The sequence below is a fragment of the Pochonia chlamydosporia genome, chromosome 2 (assembly GCF_001653235.2).
Source record: "Pochonia chlamydosporia 170 chromosome 2, whole genome shotgun sequence".
Lineage (NCBI taxonomy): Eukaryota > Fungi > Ascomycota > Sordariomycetes > Hypocreales > Clavicipitaceae > Pochonia > Pochonia chlamydosporia.
In genome coordinates, this window is record NC_035791.1 from 5,502,712 (window position 1) to 5,521,712 (window position 19,001).

Consider the following 19,001-nt stretch of genomic DNA (forward strand, 5'->3'; position numbering starts at 1 on the left):
TGCTGTCAGTTGGAGGTATTGGCGTAATACCTGCCCTGAAGACGAATAGTCAACGATGCCATACCTGATTTTTATGGTGCTTGTCTACCATTCGCACGTTACCAACCACGTACCGACAGTCTTCAACTTTGACAAACATCTCGTCGTCGACATCTCGGCATGGAGGACGGTCCACATTCCCACAACAAAACGGGCACCTAGCGTTGTTCCACTTGGCTTGGGAAACACTCACAAGTCTATTTTGAGTTGACAACCCCATCTGCCTCAATCCACTCCAACCGCTAATGTAATTGCCGGGAGTCATATCGTCCAGAGTTGCCAAACTGAACCAGACAAGACGTGAGTTTCTGCATGTAGCACATGGTCTAAACCTCCTGTGCCAAGGATCCTAGCAGGTTCAGCTATACCACCCGGGAACGCTACCCGTTCTCCTCCCCATCAACTCGCACTCCTTTCCAATGAGCACACAATCACTATCCAATCGCCCTAGAACATTTAACCCAGTCGTCAGCCTTAAATTAACCAACTAACCTAATAAAAGGGTAACCAGTGCGGAGGCACCAAGCAAATAGGACAAGCCTCTCCCTCGGCCTGCATGCCCGCCACCAACAACCGCTGAAGAAGAAGAAGTTAGTGATGATGAAGAGGTCGGAGCCTGTAACGCCGATGTTGCGGCCGAGGTAATTCCACCATCTGTAACTGGTGGCTTTGTTATCTTCCCTGTCGGCGACCCTGCATTGTCTGCCCCTGTTGTTGTCGACCTAATTGACCCAGTTGAGGACACCACAGTCTCAGCCATATTTGTCCTGGTCCTGGCCATTGGACAGTGGAGGCTCTTCAACCCATCTAGCCGCGCCTTGAGATGACTTTCTGGGTGCCACGTCGGTTTCGTCGGTTCCAACATAGACCACTTCTCCATGCCTGCCGTCACAAACACCAATTTTGACCGTGTCTCCACCCAACAAGTGTTCACCGCTGATGACTTGTCCTTGTTCCCTTTCCCTTTCTGTGCTTGTGATGGCATTGGCATCTCCGTCTCCTCGCTGCCTGGTCCTGCCGTCGCAGCATAGCACCAACCCCCTTGATCTGAAAGTGTGTCGTCACTGCCTCGTCCCAGGTTGCAACCCCATGAAGTGGTTGTCCCAGAAATAGTGTACTGCCCAGCCCATGACGAGCCCTTAAAATGAGAGATAGTCTGCTCGGGGAAGTTGGTCGGACAGCCCGATCCCGGCGCACAGGTTACCAGAAGCGTAGCGTAGAGTTCGTCATCGCGTGTGCTTGCTTCAATAACTGAACCAACGAGTGACAACGGAGTGTTGGCGTCGTACACAAGAATAAGCGGAAGTCGGTCGACGGGGGATCCAGCGGTAACTGATCATTCACAACCATACTACTCTTTCTCCTTCAGCGACACCCGATAGGCGTTCAATTTCCATGTGTTGTTTTCTGTATGCCCTGTGAGAGCCTTCATCCGATAGAATGGTCGACCCTGACAGAGTTGAGATTATGTTTGTTCTAAAAATGGTCGTACTTAGCCCTACCAATACGATTAGATCCTAGTCGATCGAACCTGGTCTAATCCTGCCTGTACCTGATCATTCCATTACCAGGCCAAACTAGGAAGGTAAGCTCCGAAAGCGCGGCTATTCAACTGTGAATACTGTGATTCACACTTTAAATAAATCTTAAATTAAACAGTATACCGGTACTGTAGCTTGAAACGGAACAAGATCTTGTGTCTGTTGATGGGGTCAGTACTTGGCAAACGATTTACGATTTACGGATTTCTTGTTTCGTAGTCTCCACTGTTGTCCAGACTCCAGACCAGGCCCATCCTAACCGACGGGAAGTTGATGTACAGGTTTCGAGCCATACTGACGGCCATCTATATTGGCCTCGGGATCTGCCGTAGTAAAGAACCGCATTTGTAATTGACAGCCGTGCAAGCGAGCATGAGACCAAGCGTTTTGTCTGCAACCCGCGGTAGAATCTGTGCGTAGGCAATTCTGGAGCGCCCTCTATACAGATGGCTTTCCACATGGCATTGATGGCGGCGAGTGCCGCTGGACAGAGCGGGCCATTCCTTGACGCCTCGATAGTCCTTTCAATCTGAGAAATCGTGCTTGCTTCGACGAAGACCCTGTCTCATCCTGAAGAGCTGAGTGGTGCAGCAGCCACCGAAGAGGGCCTCTGTTGGAGTCATGCGTGGGTTTGCAGCCTCTTAGGCAACTGAGGGTTGTCGTATGCCATGATGGATAGGAAGTCTGTTGAATGCAGTGGTTTATCCGCGGTGGTAGGTGTATTCTTCAGCAAAACTTTATCGCCAATGTCATGTGCAATTGTCACTTTGCCAGATAGGCGGCCACCAGCAAAAGGGCCGTGGGACATTAGTCATTAGACATGTGAAGTAAATGTTAGTAGAGGTGACGCACATAAACGCGTGAAAAACGATGTGATGTTTCCAGAGCAGGGAAGTAATTTCGCTTAATGCCTTCGATTTCGAGGGTTGTGCATGTCTGAAATACACTTGGTGTGGTATGACCGTGCACTTCAGAAATGGCAAAGTATTCAATGAGTTGCTCGACAGAGTAATTGCAGAGTCAAAGCTATTGTAATACTCATTAGCAAAGGTACATGCCCAGTCGCACTTATGCCACCTTTCTTCAACGCTCGCAAAACATCCACTGTCTGCTCGGTGTTGACCATGAATACGCTCCACGATCTATCTGATCCGCCGATGTTTCTGCACCGAAAATCAAGCGACGGGCATCTTGAATGACAGTGGCTATCGTTATTGGTAATGGAAGGCATTAAGTCGACAAATTGAGAACTCGTCGCCTGGTGGAGTCGGAATCATAGGACATACGTTTCGATGGAACGGCGGGAGAACAATGTTAGACAGAGTTGGATTTTCGGTAGATGTCTGACAGCTGAGTTTGTCAACTGGGCAGCTGACATGCATCAACCGGCACATGTTGATATCAGAGTTGCGGAATGGCATCATAAATGAGCATGATTTAGTTTAGAAGAGAAGGGGAATTAATTCAGTCGCTGCATTCTGTTTGTGCAGTTAAAAGTGTGACGATATTCGGTGAGCATTCAACCTGGGAAGGAGCGAGAGCATAACATAGCACCACCGCTTGTTTCCTTTTATCGGTTGGCAAAGGGAAGTCACGACTTGCCGACCATTCAGTTCTCATATCAACACAACTTGGACCACTCATCACAACATTGCTCCTACAATTTACTTACATCTGACTATCAACAGCCACCATGGCACATACTATTACTCTACCAAATCGGCAAGATTCATATCTTCAGGATATTCAGAATAATTCTATCAAGACCAAATCACTCTCTCACTCCGCCAAGGACCCGGTCCCCCATCGTGGCAGCATCTTGCCGTTTTCGAGCCCTTCAGACGACAAGGAGAATCTCGCAACAGAGGATGAATTCCAATCGCCCATTTCGTATTCTGCCGCTGAAGATGAAAAACCATGGTCGGCATAGGATCCCGCCAGTACATGGAGCCCGAAACGGCCAGCCCTTCGTGCGTTACTTCCCGAATCACCAGTCGATGAAGATCACAACCTAGATTCCGAGGTCCCAGACATTGGTCACATTGTTCGAGGCCTGTCAGTGCCATCATCATGTCATCTGGCGCCAGAGTCGGACGATTTTCTGATCATGGTGGACCGAGGTTTATGTATCAGTGACAATGGAATTCCGTCACCTCCTGCCTGTCAGCCATTCCACGCTCGCAGCGCTTCGTCGGCATACCCTTCACAGAGTAACAACACCTCCCGAATTCAATCTCCAGTATCAGAGCACTGCCGCGGCAACAGGCTCAGCTTCTCTGGCCTTTCACGTTATGGCCGGACCAACGATTGTTTGTCAAACCTGCAATCCGACACGCCAACGTCTGGGAGTCGGAACCCGGGTGACACCAGCAATCATGATCTCATGGCAGATACGGCAGCCGCCATCACAGAGTGGCAGGGTGCAACTGCGCCCAAAAAGTCAGCCAGAGCTCACAACTTTGGCCTAGCAGATCACTCTGACTTATTTCCATCCGACTCTCTGTCACAGAGAGATGACTTCTCTCTGGCTCCATCAAGCCCTCCATCACTACCATCCAAGCCAGGACCAACTCACCGATCAGCTCAAACACCCAAACATGCAGACGACCTTGACACTCAATACGACGGCACCGTGGACCCCGGTCGCAATAGAACCCCTGAACCCAAAAATGGCCTTACGCCTGCTCTTGGGGCACCACCATTATCTCAACGAGCTAAGCGAAAAGCTTCCGTGTTTTCGCTCTGGGGCTTGACCAGGTCATTTTCCAAGCGCCCCAAGGTCGTGGCCTTCCGGCAATGGGCAACCAATGTGTACCGCGGCAGCAGTCGGCGTATCAGCAACGCATACGATCGCCTCAGGTACCAACGACAAACGCATTTCAGTGAGTTGGGGCCATGGAAAGGCATGAGACGTCGACGGCCAGTCCAACCCCGCAAGGGAACCGTACCAGGAGGAGACGGGGTATTTGAATACGAAAAAGATCCCAATGGCAATGGGGAATGGTGGAAGGACGGTGTGGGCAGGTATCATCACTTGTGGAAGAATGCTCAACGTAAACGCGCAGAAGAGTGAGAGGTTGCGGGTCAAGGCCCGAAAAGTAGAGATTACTATTATGCATGCCTAGTAAAGTGGTTAGGCTACAGAGCCAAAATACATAACATGCTCTGTTTGTTATCAAACGCTCAAGTCATATGTGCCATCATTCCAAGCATACTCTCATCCTAGTACGCCAATATCATATCAACATTCACAACATGTACCGAAAGGACCTCGCCGGCTCTACTTTCCGCCTCCCAGAGCCAACAAGCACTTCTTCCTCCATCGTAGACCCATCCTGCACCCGCTCACTCTCCAGCTCATCCCACTTCCGATTCCTCCGTACCAAGTACCACCTCAGAATAACAGCCAACACCGCAACCATCAGCATGGCAGAAGCACACGCCGTCATCCCGCTCGTATAATACGGTGCATCCCTATCAGGGTATAACCGCGTGCCGACGAGCGGACCACACTGTCCGATAAACTGCAAGATGGCAAACCCACCGCCTTGCCGCGTCTGACTGGCCTGGTTGTTTATACTCCATGTTATAATGAGGGTGACGACGTTGAAGAAGCCTATTGCGGCGGGGTACACGGCCATGTACCTCAGAAACATGGGCAGGTTTATCTTCTCTGCTAACGCGAGGGCAGCGTACCCGCCCGCCGAAGCTAGCGCATGAAAAACGATGGGGATGGTGCGAGCGCGCAGACGATCGGACATGTGGGCGGTGAACAGGACGACTATAAATGCGAGGAGGTAGGGCGGCGCAGAGAGAGCCTGGGAAGTGAGTGCGTCGTGGCCCATTTCCGTCATGATCTTGGGGAGGAAGACGGGGAGAGACGAGTAGGCCATGTTTGTGAGGAAGAACATTGCTGAAGTGAGCCAGGCGACCGGGTCGGCGAGCAGGAGGAGCAGGTCGCGGGACTGGAGGCCGGATGTTGGCTGCTCGTGGCGGAGACGGAGGCGGGCGACTTTCTTTTCACGGGGGGTGAGGTAGCTTGCTGTGGAGGGGGAGTCCGGGATGACGGTGAAGGCGGCGACGGAGGCGAGCACCGAGGGCAGACCTTCGATGAGGAAGAGCAGGCGCCAGGGGGCGATTGGCGAGAGGGATGCGAACTTGACGATGATGTAGGCTAGTGTTGAGGCGAAGCTTGTCGCGAGAGGGGCAGCTGGTCATGTTAGTGTGTGTATGGGTGAGATGGGAGGTGGGTGGTACCTGAGATGAAGATGGCGGTTCGGAAGGCCAGCTCTTCTCGTTTGAAGAAGAAGCTTAGATAGAATGGTATGCCTGTGAAGCCTGCCTCTCCTATGCCGAGGAGGACTCGTAGCGCGATGAGCACAGGGTACGACGTAGCTATGGCTTGTAGCGACGCTGTGAGACCCCATGTGAAGACGGTCACAGAAACGACAATATGCGCCGGCACAAGCTTGAACAGCAGCGACATCCACTCAAACGCAATGTAAGAGATATAAAATGCCGTCAGGGCCCATTCGTACCAGTCGTCCCGCGGAGGTGTAGTTTGCAAGTCCTCATCCATGCCCGCAATCCTCGCATTACCAATATCTAGCACACTGTTAGCCAGCCCGACATCCCAGGTAGAAAGGTGTCATACTCGACCGATCTAGGAAACTCAGCATGAAAAGCAACGCCACAAACAAAACCAGCTTCCTGTCGAATTTCCTCCGCACAGCCAGATCCTCATCCGGCGTGTACAGCTGGAAACTAGCCGCCGTACTCGCACTCATCCGTCTGTCCCCCCGCCCCCTGTCCGGCTCCCGCTCAACCATCTCGTAGGCCTCCTCGCCGCCGACCTCATCCCGCAGGTCAAAATCCTCAATGGCCTCGTCGTCGCTGTCGTCGAGGGTGAATTCCGCGCCGGTCTGGGCAAATGACGGGGATGCCTCGCCCGGATTGAAGGGGCTGCGGCGACCGGTGTGGGCCATTTCGCTGCTTTGTTTGCTGCGATGTTTCGGCCAAGGAACGTGCGGCACGGCTACAATGGAGGTCGAGATGGGGGAGCCATGCGCACGGATTTTCGGGCTCGTGTTCGTTGGGGGAAGGTGGTGAGCGTTACATGAATTTGGCTTTTGGCGGTTGATGGTGAGCTTGGATTTGGTCGTTTGTTGTTGATCGTCGGCAGCTGGAGCTGAGCTCATGAAGCTCCACACGTGACGAAAGAGCTGGTTGGGGCATTTGACGGACATCAATTCCAACATATTTGAGTAAATACGATTTTGAAGCTTGGTTTTCGTTTTCTGATGTCAATCCTAGTACATTTCAGTCTAATTGGGCATTTGAATGGTTGGCCTAGATGCCAATGTGTTAAAACAGATAGAGCTACCACAGGCTCAAGCTCTTAGACTCTGCAGAATAAAGCAGTTGACCAGTTCCAATCCGCCAAAACCACACCCACCAGGCATAATATATCACGAGGTGCCTAACATACCATCGTCAAATGTACAATTTAGCACGCACATAACAGTCACTGCCTGCTGTACCACAATGGCTTCTTGGTGTTACACTATCTACCTACATATATAGACAAGTAAACAAAGACACCTGCAAATACAAATACACCAACAATCTAAATAGAAGACACTTCCGCGGTCAGCACATCCATACACTCAACCCATTACACTCCGCCACACGTCTCTTCAGTCTTTCAAGCCCGAAATCCATCCAGCGCCATGCTACAAAAGTCATAACTCTGTAAAATCATAGTCTTCGTAAATTTTCAACCCCCATCTATGAATCCTTCTTAGAAAATAACCGCCGTATAGACAACTTCCTCTTCAACCGCGGAGCCGGCTGGCCCTCCGACTTGAACGGATCCTGCTCAAGAAAAGCCGGCAACGGCGCTTCACTCGTCTTCTTCTGCGACGTTATCCGCAAGGCATTCCCGGAACTAGGTCGATTATTCCTCTCATCCATCACTCGTGTCTGTGTTCGGGGCGGTGCTATCGTTTCCGTCGGCACAGGCTCATCATACGCGTGTACATCCTCCTCCGGTGCCTCCCGATCGCCGTCATCACAGACAACCACATACCATCGCAGTTGCTCTTCCGGCTGGACTTGTTCCCGTAGTCTTTCCAACCACGATGCGTTCCTCTCCTTCATCGTCTTCTCGTATTGTGCCATTTCGGCAAGAATGTCTGCGCCCAAATCCACACGGATGACGTGGTCCGCAAGATAGGCGTACGGCCGTGCAGCATGTTCCATTTCATTCATGTCATATTCTTCCAGAAGCTTCACCGGCGACCATTGGTGTACGAGGACATTGTCCTCTGCAGGAGACAGCTTCGACGTCGGCATAGCCAAGTCATCGTCGTAAATCTGCAGCCGCTTTTCTTGGGTCGGCGTTGTAGTGTCGGAGTCGGGTCGTGTGACGGTTCCGTCCTCGTTTTCTAGTCTCGGTATAAAGTCGTAGGACTCGGCAAGCTGGCTGAGCAGCAGGGCGGCAGTGTCTCGTCCGACAATCCAGTCTGGTGCGCAGTCGTCGAGGTTGTTGAGAATGACAAAGATGCGGATGTTTCTGCGGTACCACCGGAATCCATGGCACAAATATGTAGGCATGGTTCCATCCGCCCCGCCGATTGCGGACAGTGGGTTTGCTCGTGGGAAGCGTAGAACTTGAAGCTCACACCGAGATTCCGAAGCGCTGCCTTGGTGTCTAGTCTGCTTGTTTGCTGCGATGGATGGAACCTGGAACCTTCAGCTCGCGTTGATTGTTGCGGTGGAAAAGTGTCGTCGCTTGGCGAGTACAGTCGGAAAACTGAGTCGTGAAGTCTCCAATGGCTGATTCAAGGCCAGGGTTACACAATGGCAGGGTCACTCAAAGGCCATAGCAGAAGCTGAGCTGAGCGTGGGCGTGGGCTGGTTGAGGTCCATGGGTTGTTTGGTCAATCAACTCGGATTACGGACTTACGACGATGGCAGTTGCCAATTTGTGGAGCTTGACGTCTCGACTTGACGACTTGACGACAAGTTGATAACCGCATCTCCGTCACCATCAATTGATCAGTCACGGTCGTACAGATACTCCATCATCACAATCACAACCGGAGAATCAAGTTTGTCAATTTTCAGGTTTCACGCAGTGACCACGAGTTGGGTCACTAAACACCAACCAGTGTCGATCTACACCTCAGCCTGGGCTGGGTCGGTCCCTCATCATTCCCGAACTCCGTTGTGGAGACAATTTTCCTTTTTCTCAGTCGTGTCAAGCAAGTTGGTTCTGCTTTCTGTTGGTGCAACGACTCACAAGGCAAGGGTCACATTGACATTAATTTACTTTTCAACATTACGTACTACTGTACCTTAGAAAGCTGAGATTGGTATTGACAAAGTACAAACGCCGTCCCACAATGTTATTCCAAGCAATGCTTTTCCTTGTCCTGATTCGTTGAGTTCCAAGGTTGTCCATCCAATCCACCTTTACTGCCGTCATTTCATCGTTGAACCTCTAACCCATAAACAAATCTTTCCATCTTTAAGGCCCTCGTTTTAATATCTATCTTGGCCCTTTATTCATATACAGATGGTTCTCTTAAGAGGCTCACGCCTCCCAACTCTTCGTCTTGCTCTTGTATATCTGTCTGCAACATGTTGATATCAAAGTCAAAGTCCATGTCGTTCAATATATCACCCAACTCCGCGTCAGTAATATTCACATCCATGTTTGACGGTAACAAGGATGGCTGTTGGTCGGTCTTGTCGCCATCAGCAGGAAGAGCACGGGGCATCTTGCTCATCATCCAAGTCTTGAATTTTTCGAGCAGAACGGGATCATCTGCAGCTGTCTCAGTTGTGTTGAGAATGTCCCTTGCTCGAGTCTGCATCGCCGAATCTGTAGGAAGACGGCCCGTATCTGTCACCTTCTTTTGTACAAACTCTACGAGTCCCGATTCCAGTTCCCGAGAGCAAAACACATTCGCAGGACGACTATTCTCGGAAAGTAATGTCTCCAGGAAGTGGTTTGCAGCATCGTGCCCAGCCTTGAATGGCTTGGCTCCATCTCGCATATTAACCTCGATGTCCTCAAGGAACGGTCCCAGGCTGCCCTTGGGGTAGGCATATGGAGGGGCAAAGCCTGAGCCACCTTGAGATAGGGACCACGAGTATCCTGCTGGTAAACCTGGTCCGGGCTCCTTGGCAATGCCAACGTCACGCTTGAATCGCTGCAGCCATTCAGCGTTATCTGCAGCAGTCTGATTCCAAGGATCATCACTACCAATCCTAAGTCAGTACCCAGGTTCCTAAATCGAGGGGACGTGCTTCACAGGGTGGACTTACTCGTCATAGAGGATCCATCGTGCTTGATATTGCAACTCGTCATCAGTGGGGGTATGCCTATTCGGGTTGTTCAGTGACATTGTTGATTTAACCCAGCGCCTCAATTCCTTTGCCAGTCGCCGATAGCAATTGGCATCATTGAGAAAGAATGGCATGTTTCTATGCCCATCAAGAGATAGCAAATGCTGGAAATCATTCTGCCCCAATATTTTTGGGGACTGCTCCGTGGACTTGGGGGACTTGTGGTATGATGTCGGTCCTGTGCTAGCTGTGGTGGTCACGGCTTGAACAGATTCAGCAGTTGTGGTGGTGATGGTGGCCGCATTTGCGGGAGAACCGCCTTCGGGATGGCGAGCCTTGAATGACTCGAGCCACTGCAAATTGTCCGCTGCAGTTTGGTTCCATCCGTCGTCGAACTCGTAGATAATGATACGAGCTTGTCGTTGTAAGTCCTCGTCGGTTGGCTCGTGGCCGAGTGACCGCTGCTGCCTGAGGAATTCCGCCAATTCAGATTCCAAACGAGAATAGCTGTGAATGGTTGAGTCAATCGAGGTTGGATCCTTGGACCGCACAGTTTCGTGTTGGACATCTTCGGTTCGTGGCAGATTGGCCCGACGTCGGAAAGGCACCAGCCACTCGGTCGAAGATGTAATTAGTCGGAGGAGCCAGTTGGCAATCGTCTCGGATGGGTGGGTGCAAACTTCTTCAACTCTGCCGACAATCTTACATGCTTCTTCCTGCAGCTCATCATCCATTGCCGTTAGCCCCAGGAGCCTCTTTGCAGTGACAAACGAGTGTAACTGCCGCTCCATGGGACATTCTTCGAATAAATTGTCCTTGCCGTTAATCTTCAACGTTGCCAGCCTGCTTTCAGCGGCACCACGTAAGGGACCAAACCTTGCCTTCTGAGCGATGCCGTCGTTGGACATGATAAGATCACGAAGCCACGAGTTTTGGGTTGCAATGCCTTGCAAAGACAACAACTCTGATGCGAAAATGATACGGCATCCTTCCAACCGCATGTCGTCGTCGTTCGGTGCTCCTTGATGTTGCTCCCAGTGATTGGCGCCGAAATAGGCCAGTTCCAGCTTGATAAGGTCGTAGGCATTGCGCGGCGACTCAGGCGGGGAGTGAGAAGCTACGTACGGTAGTGGAGATACGCGTTCATGATGAATCAGATCTATTCTTAAAAGTTAGACACCGGTAACTGATCTATGGGAAACTGCAAAGGCCTCATACACGGGGGGATAGAGTTTTCGACCATGTCGAGAACAGGCACATCAAAACCCCAGTCACCCTTCCAATCAGCCATGGAGTACCCAGTCTTGAAGTGCTCCGCCAAGTGGTCAACTCGAATGGTCCACGTATCCATCACGATGCCGCAGAAACCGCACCGAGATCGAATCTCGGGTGTCGCCACCTTCCACTGCTTCATGGCCCAGTCCATAAACTTGACATTGTGCACCAACCGCAAGTGCTGGTTAAGGTGGTCTTTCCTGTAAAAGGTACGCTCTTCAAGTGTTCGCTCTTGGCATGCAGAGTGATTGTGGCCCTCGACATGTGCATCATCCGGGTTTTCGAGCCCACAAAAGACGCACGAAAGAACGCCGGTGTCTGGGTTTACAGCACGAGGACCATCCGGGGCGCAGACCCAGCGCTCCAGGGACAAGTGCAGCGACTTCTCGTGCCGTTGCCAGTCATGCTTTGTTCTGAAAGTTTCGGTGCAGAAGGTACACTGGAAGGTCTTGAGAGGAGCTGCCAGGCTGTTTCCACCGGCATCTTTGGTTGTTTTTGGCGTTGCCCTTCTTCGCCTCCTGCGGCGTGAGCGGGAACTGAATGGAGCAGAACCAAATGAGCCCCAAGAGTTGCGAGAGCCGTGAGAATACGCAGAGTTCCGAGACCCGTTACTGGAGTGGGATGTGCCCAAACTGCTCGTCGATGACTGATTGCAAAGCGACCTGCTGGAACCGTCATCGGTGTAGTTGAAACTATACGGACTGTTGAGGCCAGAAGACAGCGCTGACGAAGATGACGCCGTGACAGCCCTGGCAATGGCAGTCACGGATGCTGGTTCATGTTCAGGAGGCGAATGCTCCCAACGCTGTAGAGGGTTCATGGCTTCCAGTGCGGGTGTGCCCCGTCTCTGGGGAATGTCGATAGATCCAGCCCAGTTGCCTACATGTGGCGATGTTGAGCGAGGGGGCTGCACCTTGCCTCTTCGGCGTGCATTTGCCAACCAGTTGGTGATCTGGGTCTTATTCAGTCCCGTTTGGCGTTGCAAAGCTTCTTTCTCCTCGTCGCTGGGGTATGGGTGTCTGTTGTGAGTCGACAGCCAATTCTTGAGGATTCTTACCGATTCCCGGGAGAATCGAGCTCCAATTTTAGGCGGAGGGCCACCCCGAGCGGCCGCTGAGTTGCCACTGTCGTCTGCAGGTGTAGCAGACCTATTGAGGAAATCCAAGGCTGAGGAGGGAAGCGAGCTCGGTTGTGCAATATCTGCAAACAACTCCTGGTTGGTAATGGGATTGGGGTGATCGCCCATAATGGGCCATGGGTTGGCTGGGAAGACGCTCGACGCCGGGTCAATGTCAATGGCATCAGACATTCCCCCTCCAAAACTACACTCAACACGAAGAGCAACGCAACTTGTACAGTAGCCCTTGTACCGACCTTCCTTTATTTTCTTGCAGGAGAAGCCGCCCAGGGCACAGTGGGCACACGGGTTTGCAACATGCTCTGCGAAGGCTAGTGGAGGAGTGCCGTCCATGGGAAGATCAGAAAGGCCAACTGTGGCTCCCAGGGGATTAGTGTTTTGTGAGAAATGCTGCAAAGCGTGGAAGCTGAAGTCGTCCTCGTTCACATTGGCAAGGACGAGGCCAATGTTCTCAGAATCCAGGTCGTTGTCTATTCCAGCAAGGGTTGCGTCTTGAGTGAAGGCTTCCGTGCCTACACAGGCGCCTGCCTTGTCCCAGTTGACGAACTCGTCCATCTCGTCAATGGAAGCCATGTTGCGTCAAAGGTGTCAAGTAGTGATTGGGGTTTCTGAAAGCAGCAACGACAGAAGGGCGCGCTGTACAAGGTTGATTGCCTTAGGGAACTGGTGGGTGTCCCATTCGCCAATGCACCAAGAGGCCCGGAGTGAAAGGGCGCGCTCTTGGAACTGGGATGTGGCTCAAAGAGGAACGCCGGTTGGTTTCCAAACGTGGCGATGTGAAGTCGTCGTGTATTTGATGTGACGACGACCCCGGTTTGAAGCAAAGACAAGACAATGGGCAAGTGTTGGCTGTTGGTGATGATAAACAGCCAACAATCCTGTCTTTCTAATAACAAGACACTCTTTTTCCAATGAGTGATGATTATGATGAGATGTAGCAAGAAAGATGGAGTGATAAGTTGGATGGGGCCTGCCTCAGTTTTGTTCAACAGGCGGAAGGTACAAATTGGGAAAGACGGCCCATGGGTTTGGGATTGTTAAGGCTGGCAAGAACGACACTTGAGGAAAGAGCACGCCTGCATGTGAGTGAGCCTGGTCTGCTACCTTACTTGCAAGGGCTGGGCTGGGAAGAGGCAGAGTATCCAAGAAAAGTGGAGGCAAGCAGGCTTGATGCACGAATTCCCGTCTCGTCGTCTTGGAAAGAGTCGGTCATGATTAGATGCTTCTAGCACTTGAGCCAAAGGGAAAAGAGTCATGAGACGCTGCCGCGCATCAGTAGGCACACCAAGCACCAAAATCAGGGCGCATCCAACAATATCTGGGGCCAGCCGCTGCCGCTGCCCCCCGTCATCGCAGGTCAACAGGCTTCTTGTGTGCAGATGAGTAAAACGCCTGAAAAAACGCTGGACGCGTGGGGCAAAAGCGGTCGTTCAAAAAAGTTGGCGCAACCGGCATCGCAGGGATGTTCAGACGTGGAACTGCTCAGATTGGCCAGCCCCATCGACATGTCAATTGTGCGCCCTTCTTTTGACGACAGCCAAAGTGGAGGAGGAACGACATGCTCCAGCCCAGTAGTGCCCAGCAGTGCCCAGCAGTGCGTGCATTGCATTTCCCCACATGCAACTCTCACACCATGAGACGAAGCCGACAAAGCACTTGAGCACCAGACTCCATTCAAATAGTCCATCTCGGATGGGACGAGCAAACCAGGATCAACGTCAACGGCTCATCTAGGATCATCTTGGTACAGTACTGGACAACATAAATCTCTTTCCATTACCCCCCATGTTGGCTTGTTACGTCCCAATACGCAGGGGTTTGGGTCTTGGTGGCTCGATTTTCTCACCGTAACATGCAGCCTTGTTTGATACCAATCTGGAAGCCTTCGGATTCTTATTTCCCATTGCTGCGGTAGGTCACACTAGATTTCCGACTAACTGCGAGAAAACAGATTCATCTTTCCCAAAGTCAACAGTAAAACTGGAAATCACGTCTGCCAGTACCCAAAATCGGTGTGCTGAAGAGACGCCTTCTATCAACATGGTTCAAGCCCACCTCTGCAAAGCTGGCCAGGCTTCCGTCATTCTCTCCATGATTCACGGGACGGTATTGTACGGAGTACAATAACGACTGTACACTTTGCAACAACAACCAGACGACACATAACAGAAAAGCTCCGCCATGGCCTCGGGGAGCTCTTCCACAAACGCCACGGTTGTTCTCTCACCACCATCTTGCAAACAGTCACAGGGGTCTCAAGATCTTCAATGAGATGTGGTCTTTTAAGCCGTGACGGTGCATTTGCATCTCCGGCGCCAGCAGTCCCACTCCGTCCCTTGCACCGACACCGGCCCACCATGACCGTTCGCTTCTAGCGGATGGGAACTCTCGCCCATGAATTGGACGCCAACTTCTGCTATGAAAAGCTATCGGTGCTCGGTGCTCGGTGCGGGGACTCTCATTGACTCTCTTCTCAATGCAGTCTGGGACCACGCAATGCCACATACCATCATATCCAGTACCGGGCGTTAAATTCGACCCGATAAAGCCGGACCGCGCATGCCACACTTCGCTTTCTTCCGTATGTACAGGATGGGCAGTGCGGACTACCCTGTCAAAAAGCATAACTCCAGCCTCATTTCAATTCTTAGTCAAATCCACGACAAAACAAAAAGACCACATGTCCAGAGCCAATTTGTCTAAGTCCGGCTTCTCTGATACGGGCCGTTTCCTCTTCGCTTTTCTCGGCAAAATATAGCCATCTGCATTATCATTTGTACTTCGGAAACGCCATGTTCTGAACAGACGGCTCTGGAAGGTTCCGTTAGCGGTAGCCTATTGACTTGGCCAAATTTGAACAATATGGGGCTGCTGACTGGCCGACTCCTTGGCCCTTGAGACAAACAGCGACGGTCATCAACCTTCACCGTCGGCTCAGTCTGCTACCCGCTACAACCGGTCCAGTGATGGAGTCGAAATGCTTTTCCCACATCGTAGAGTTTACCAGTAAGTGGGTTAACGCGGGGATCAAGTGAGACAAAGTGAGCATTGCCTTATCAGTCACACGTGTTCTCCGATGGTGTTTTGGCTACTCCCAACACCATCCCACCTCCGATCTTAGTGCCGAGTGATGCGGGACCATTCCCTTAGAGTCAGGTAGTTTAATATGCCCAGGTCGCTTGGCCGTGGATTACATCGAGGACGTCAATTTTGAAACATGGCAACTGCCGATGGCACGGGTCTCCTGGATCGACAATTACTATTAGCCAAATTACGAACCATCATCATGAGTTAAACAGTCTGAGGAGCCTTGGCAACTGCATCCCCAAACAGTCAACTCCGTACCTCGTCCTCAGCCATTGATGCAACCATTATCCCCAAGCCGTCCTCTATCAGTCATACACGGCGGCATATTCCTCCATTGTGACAACAGCCACCAATTTCACCATTCCATCCCTTCTTCAAATGGCTGTTCCAGAAGCAACAAGCGGTGGCAAAAGACGATGCGTACAGGCGCGGAAACCTGCTCTAACTGAACGAATCCCTCCATCATCCAGATCCCCCACTTCCCGCCTCATGCAGCCACAGCATGGCAGTATTATTAATTCAATCCCAGCACCACAGGCAGCAAGGTTTTTGCCAAGTTGGGATACTCCTGTCCCTCGACTTTGTATTCACCATCTGATGCTGATCTCGTGCCCATCGAGTTGCTGTGCTTGAGTACAACAATAGTCATTCGAGGATTGATAATCAATGATTTTTCACATATGCCTGGACCGTACGAGTGAAACCGCAATTGAGCAACTTCATCGTTATGTAGGCGTTTAATTTGGATGGTGTTATGCGCCGAGCATCTCAATGACTCGCCATGGCTTGGTTCACGAACACACCTTCAAGGGTCGGCGATAAGGTTTACAAGTGGCCAACCATTGTCATTACAAACTCAGCAACATACAGTGAACTCTTTAATCAAATGAGTGTAAAGTAGTCTGGCGGTGTTGGCTATGTCGAGCATTGAATCGTCAAACAAGTCAAGAGAATAGGGTAAGCGGAAATACGTGTACACATCGACTTCATCGTAGGCTCACTACAACAGGTACCTAACATAGAGCGTATTGCATGCATCTTTGCAAACACAGGTTTGTACTACTATGGCTACGTGGTATGTGTGGTTATAAGCCAGCATTCACAGTCTCCAAGGTTACTGAGTGGGAATGCTTCCATTTGGGCTCTCCCAGCTAGATCTAAGAAATACACAGCAGGATTGTCATCAACCTTGCCCCGCGAGAGGCCAGTTTTGCCGCACCAGTACTATGCTAACCCCATAATAAAACAAAGAATTTCAGATATTCATTCATCCTTGATGCCCAATGTGCGGTGCTGTTGTGCCGGCGTCTCTGTTTAGTGGTGACTCCGTACTCCGTAGTAAGTGAGAAAGACAGAAAAAGAAAGCACCTGGATAGTAAAGGCAAACAAAAGTAAGCTCGTGTCATCATAAGCGCATCAGTACACCCCAATATCGCACCGTGCCATAATTCGCATAATCCGTTTGAAGCATTGAGCACCGGTCCTTCACAATTCCATTAGCTCCCGCTCCTTGGCGGCGAGCTCTTCCCTCATGCGATCCGCTTCCCTCTGTAGTGCCAATCTTCGCTCGGCCTTGAGGCGCTCGCTCTCAGTCTTTTCTGCATGTCCCTGTCCATCATTCGATGTCCTCGCCCCTGGCGAAACATCCTTGACGAGTGGGCCCAACAGCCCCCCAGCAGATCGTAGCGGCGGTAGTGTATAATCGTCCATATCGGCACTTCCAGGTCGATTCACAGGATCATGGCCTGTTGGATTTAGAATAGATTTGATGGACGAAATCCGTTTGGCACTCTCCTGCCCTCCAACGTCTGCGTTGCTGCCCGCCTCGGTGTCCGTCGCCGAAAATGAACGCTTCCTTCGGGGAGAAAGGAAGGAAGCAGGAGACATTGAAGATTGGCGTTCAGAAACCGCAGCCATAGACGACATTGGGGGCAATCGGTTATCCTCATTAGCATGACTAGATACGCTTTGCGAGTATCCGTTTCGCTGGTGGTAGGCGGCGAGATCCGACGCTGATGGCAGCGGGGAAACCTGGCCGCTGTTTCTCAAGGACCCAGGTTGGGGTTCGATTGTCAAGGGATATTGTTCTGGTCGGCGTCGAATTCCAAGGTTGATTGATCCATCGACATTCTCAGTTCCTCGCTCGGGAGTTATTTCCATCTTTCGGTCCTCGGGCGAATCCGCCGCATCTTCCATTTCTTCATCTTGCGTAGCGGGTATAACTCGTTTTCTCCGTTTAATTGTTGGTTTTTTCATCGTTACTGGCCTGTGTACGCCATGCAGCTTGTAGTAGAGACCTGAACCGTGAGTTAACATCAAATCTCTGTGGGATCTTATGCAAGAAGCATTTGGGTCACGAGATTGAAATTCAAATTCAAATGCTCCATGAAACTTACCACAAGCATTGCAAATAGTGTGACCGCTCTCGTCTCTTCTCCATAGAGGCGTAATAGTAGTTCCGCAATTTTGGCAGGCAATGACCATGGATGAATCTTGATTTTGCGTTTGGAGAGCGTTGACGTCGATGGGAACAGGTTCAACCTTCGAGGTTTCTGGGCGATTTCCACATCCTCCCTTTTGTCTCTGCATCATGTTGAGCTGGGCTGTTTTGGACACGCGGTTGTTGAAGGCTGGGCATCCATTACATCCCTCGGCCCCTCCAGTTCCATTGCATCGTCCACCACCCGGACAAGTACCGGTAGGCATTTGTTCCGCGGAAACATAGTTTGCCGTGTTCAAGTTGGATGCAGATTTGGATCCAGATGCCGTTGTCTTCGGGGGCGTAGAGCGAGAAGATCCAGAAGCGACGACATTCGGGGGTTTCTTAAGGCTTGTTGGTCTGGCTGTATTCCTTGCTTTCTGATAGAGGCCGCATGCATTGCATATGGTCGCTCCTTGAGGTGATCTCCTCCACAACGGTGTTCGGGTTGTTCCACAGTTGCTGTTCAACGTCAGTCGCAAAGTTTCAGACATGATATTTCCCGAAGCGCTACTAACCTGCAGATCTGTCCACCGTGACCGGCAGTGCTTCCCGCAGATGCCTTGACCTTTGCATTTAGTTCTCCAGCAGGCAGGTTAGGACTGGGTCCTCGTGACGACTTGGTGCCATCGTCAGAAGGGCTGGCTCTCAAACTCGGGGAGGTACTGCCATCTTGTCGCTGTCGCGCACGGCGGTCTTGATCAGATGGCTGTCGATTTGAAGGCGAGTCGCGATGCTTGGAGGACATGGGCCTCGAAGGCAGTGCTGTCCGCATGGTGCCAGGTTCGCGCTGGTGGCCAAAAGGCGGCACCACTGGTTGCTCACTCATCAGCATTCAGATGCGATAGCAGGAAGGAAGCCTCGGAAAGACAGGTGTTGATGTATCTCCGAATGATGTCGGCGTTAGAGAGGCTGACGGCACCGCAGCGATTAGATAAGGCGTCAGCGTCAGGCTGTGATAGTCCGATCAGACAAGATTTACGACCAGTGAAATTGGCTGATAGTTGGTCGCTACGTTAGTCCCAGAGCTGTCGTTTGATTTTCAAAAGATAAATGTTACAATGATGATGAAGAGGGAAGGTGAAAA

The 19,001-nt window shown here is 51.3% G+C and overlaps 8 protein-coding genes across 8 annotated transcripts; 2 read left to right on the plus strand and 6 right to left on the minus strand.

The window, feature by feature from the left end:
• Nucleotides 1-526: 526 nt before the first annotated feature.
• On the minus strand, nt 527-1,599 carry VFPPC_17481 (hypothetical protein; the record flags this gene model as incomplete). The annotated part of the gene is made up of 3 exons (XM_022429184.1): nt 527-1,371; nt 1,424-1,530; nt 1,586-1,599. The coding sequence occupies 3 exons, from the start codon at nt 1,597-1,599 to the stop codon at nt 527-529; spliced, it is 966 nt and encodes a 321-aa protein (XP_022285789.1).
• Nucleotides 1,600-3,273: 1,674 nt separating this feature from the next.
• Nucleotides 3,274-4,653, plus strand: VFPPC_03702 (hypothetical protein; the record flags this gene model as incomplete). Its single annotated transcript, XM_018283174.1, has 2 exons — nt 3,274-3,470; nt 3,522-4,653. The coding sequence occupies 2 exons, from the start codon at nt 3,274-3,276 to the stop codon at nt 4,651-4,653; spliced, it is 1,329 nt and encodes a 442-aa protein (XP_018147934.1).
• A 175-nt stretch (nt 4,654-4,828) lies between these two features.
• Nucleotides 4,829-6,778, minus strand: VFPPC_03703 (MFS transporter; the record flags this gene model as incomplete). The annotated part of the gene is made up of 3 exons (XM_018283175.1): nt 4,829-5,790; nt 5,838-6,185; nt 6,235-6,778. 3 exons carry the CDS (start codon nt 6,776-6,778, stop codon nt 4,829-4,831), a joined length of 1,854 nt encoding a protein of 617 aa, XP_018147935.1.
• A 589-nt stretch (nt 6,779-7,367) lies between these two features.
• Nucleotides 7,368-8,195, minus strand: VFPPC_03704 (hypothetical protein; the record flags this gene model as incomplete). Its single annotated transcript, XM_018283176.1, has 1 exon — nt 7,368-8,195. The coding sequence occupies one exon, from the start codon at nt 8,193-8,195 to the stop codon at nt 7,368-7,370; it is 828 nt and encodes a 275-aa protein (XP_018147936.1).
• A 950-nt stretch (nt 8,196-9,145) lies between these two features.
• VFPPC_03705 (C2H2 transcription factor) lies at nt 9,146-12,921 on the minus strand (the record flags this gene model as incomplete). Its single annotated transcript, XM_018283177.1, has 3 exons — nt 9,146-9,848; nt 9,915-11,094; nt 11,154-12,921. 3 exons carry the CDS (start codon nt 12,919-12,921, stop codon nt 9,146-9,148), a joined length of 3,651 nt encoding a protein of 1,216 aa, XP_018147937.1.
• A 1,671-nt stretch (nt 12,922-14,592) lies between these two features.
• Nucleotides 14,593-14,973, minus strand: VFPPC_15690 (hypothetical protein; the record flags this gene model as incomplete). Its single annotated transcript, XM_018293443.1, has 1 exon — nt 14,593-14,973. The coding sequence occupies one exon, from the start codon at nt 14,971-14,973 to the stop codon at nt 14,593-14,595; it is 381 nt and encodes a 126-aa protein (XP_018147938.1).
• Nucleotides 14,974-15,565: 592 nt separating this feature from the next.
• VFPPC_15691 (hypothetical protein) lies at nt 15,566-16,068 on the plus strand (the record flags this gene model as incomplete). Its single annotated transcript, XM_018293444.1, has 2 exons — nt 15,566-15,581; nt 15,731-16,068. 2 exons carry the CDS (start codon nt 15,566-15,568, stop codon nt 16,066-16,068), a joined length of 354 nt encoding a protein of 117 aa, XP_018147939.1.
• An 852-nt stretch (nt 16,069-16,920) lies between these two features.
• VFPPC_03706 (Zn-finger gata type domain-containing protein) lies at nt 16,921-18,689 on the minus strand (the record flags this gene model as incomplete). The annotated part of the gene is made up of 3 exons (XM_018283178.1): nt 16,921-17,732; nt 17,832-18,376; nt 18,433-18,689. 3 exons carry the CDS (start codon nt 18,687-18,689, stop codon nt 16,921-16,923), a joined length of 1,614 nt encoding a protein of 537 aa, XP_018147940.1.
• Nucleotides 18,690-19,001: the final 312 nt, after the last annotated feature.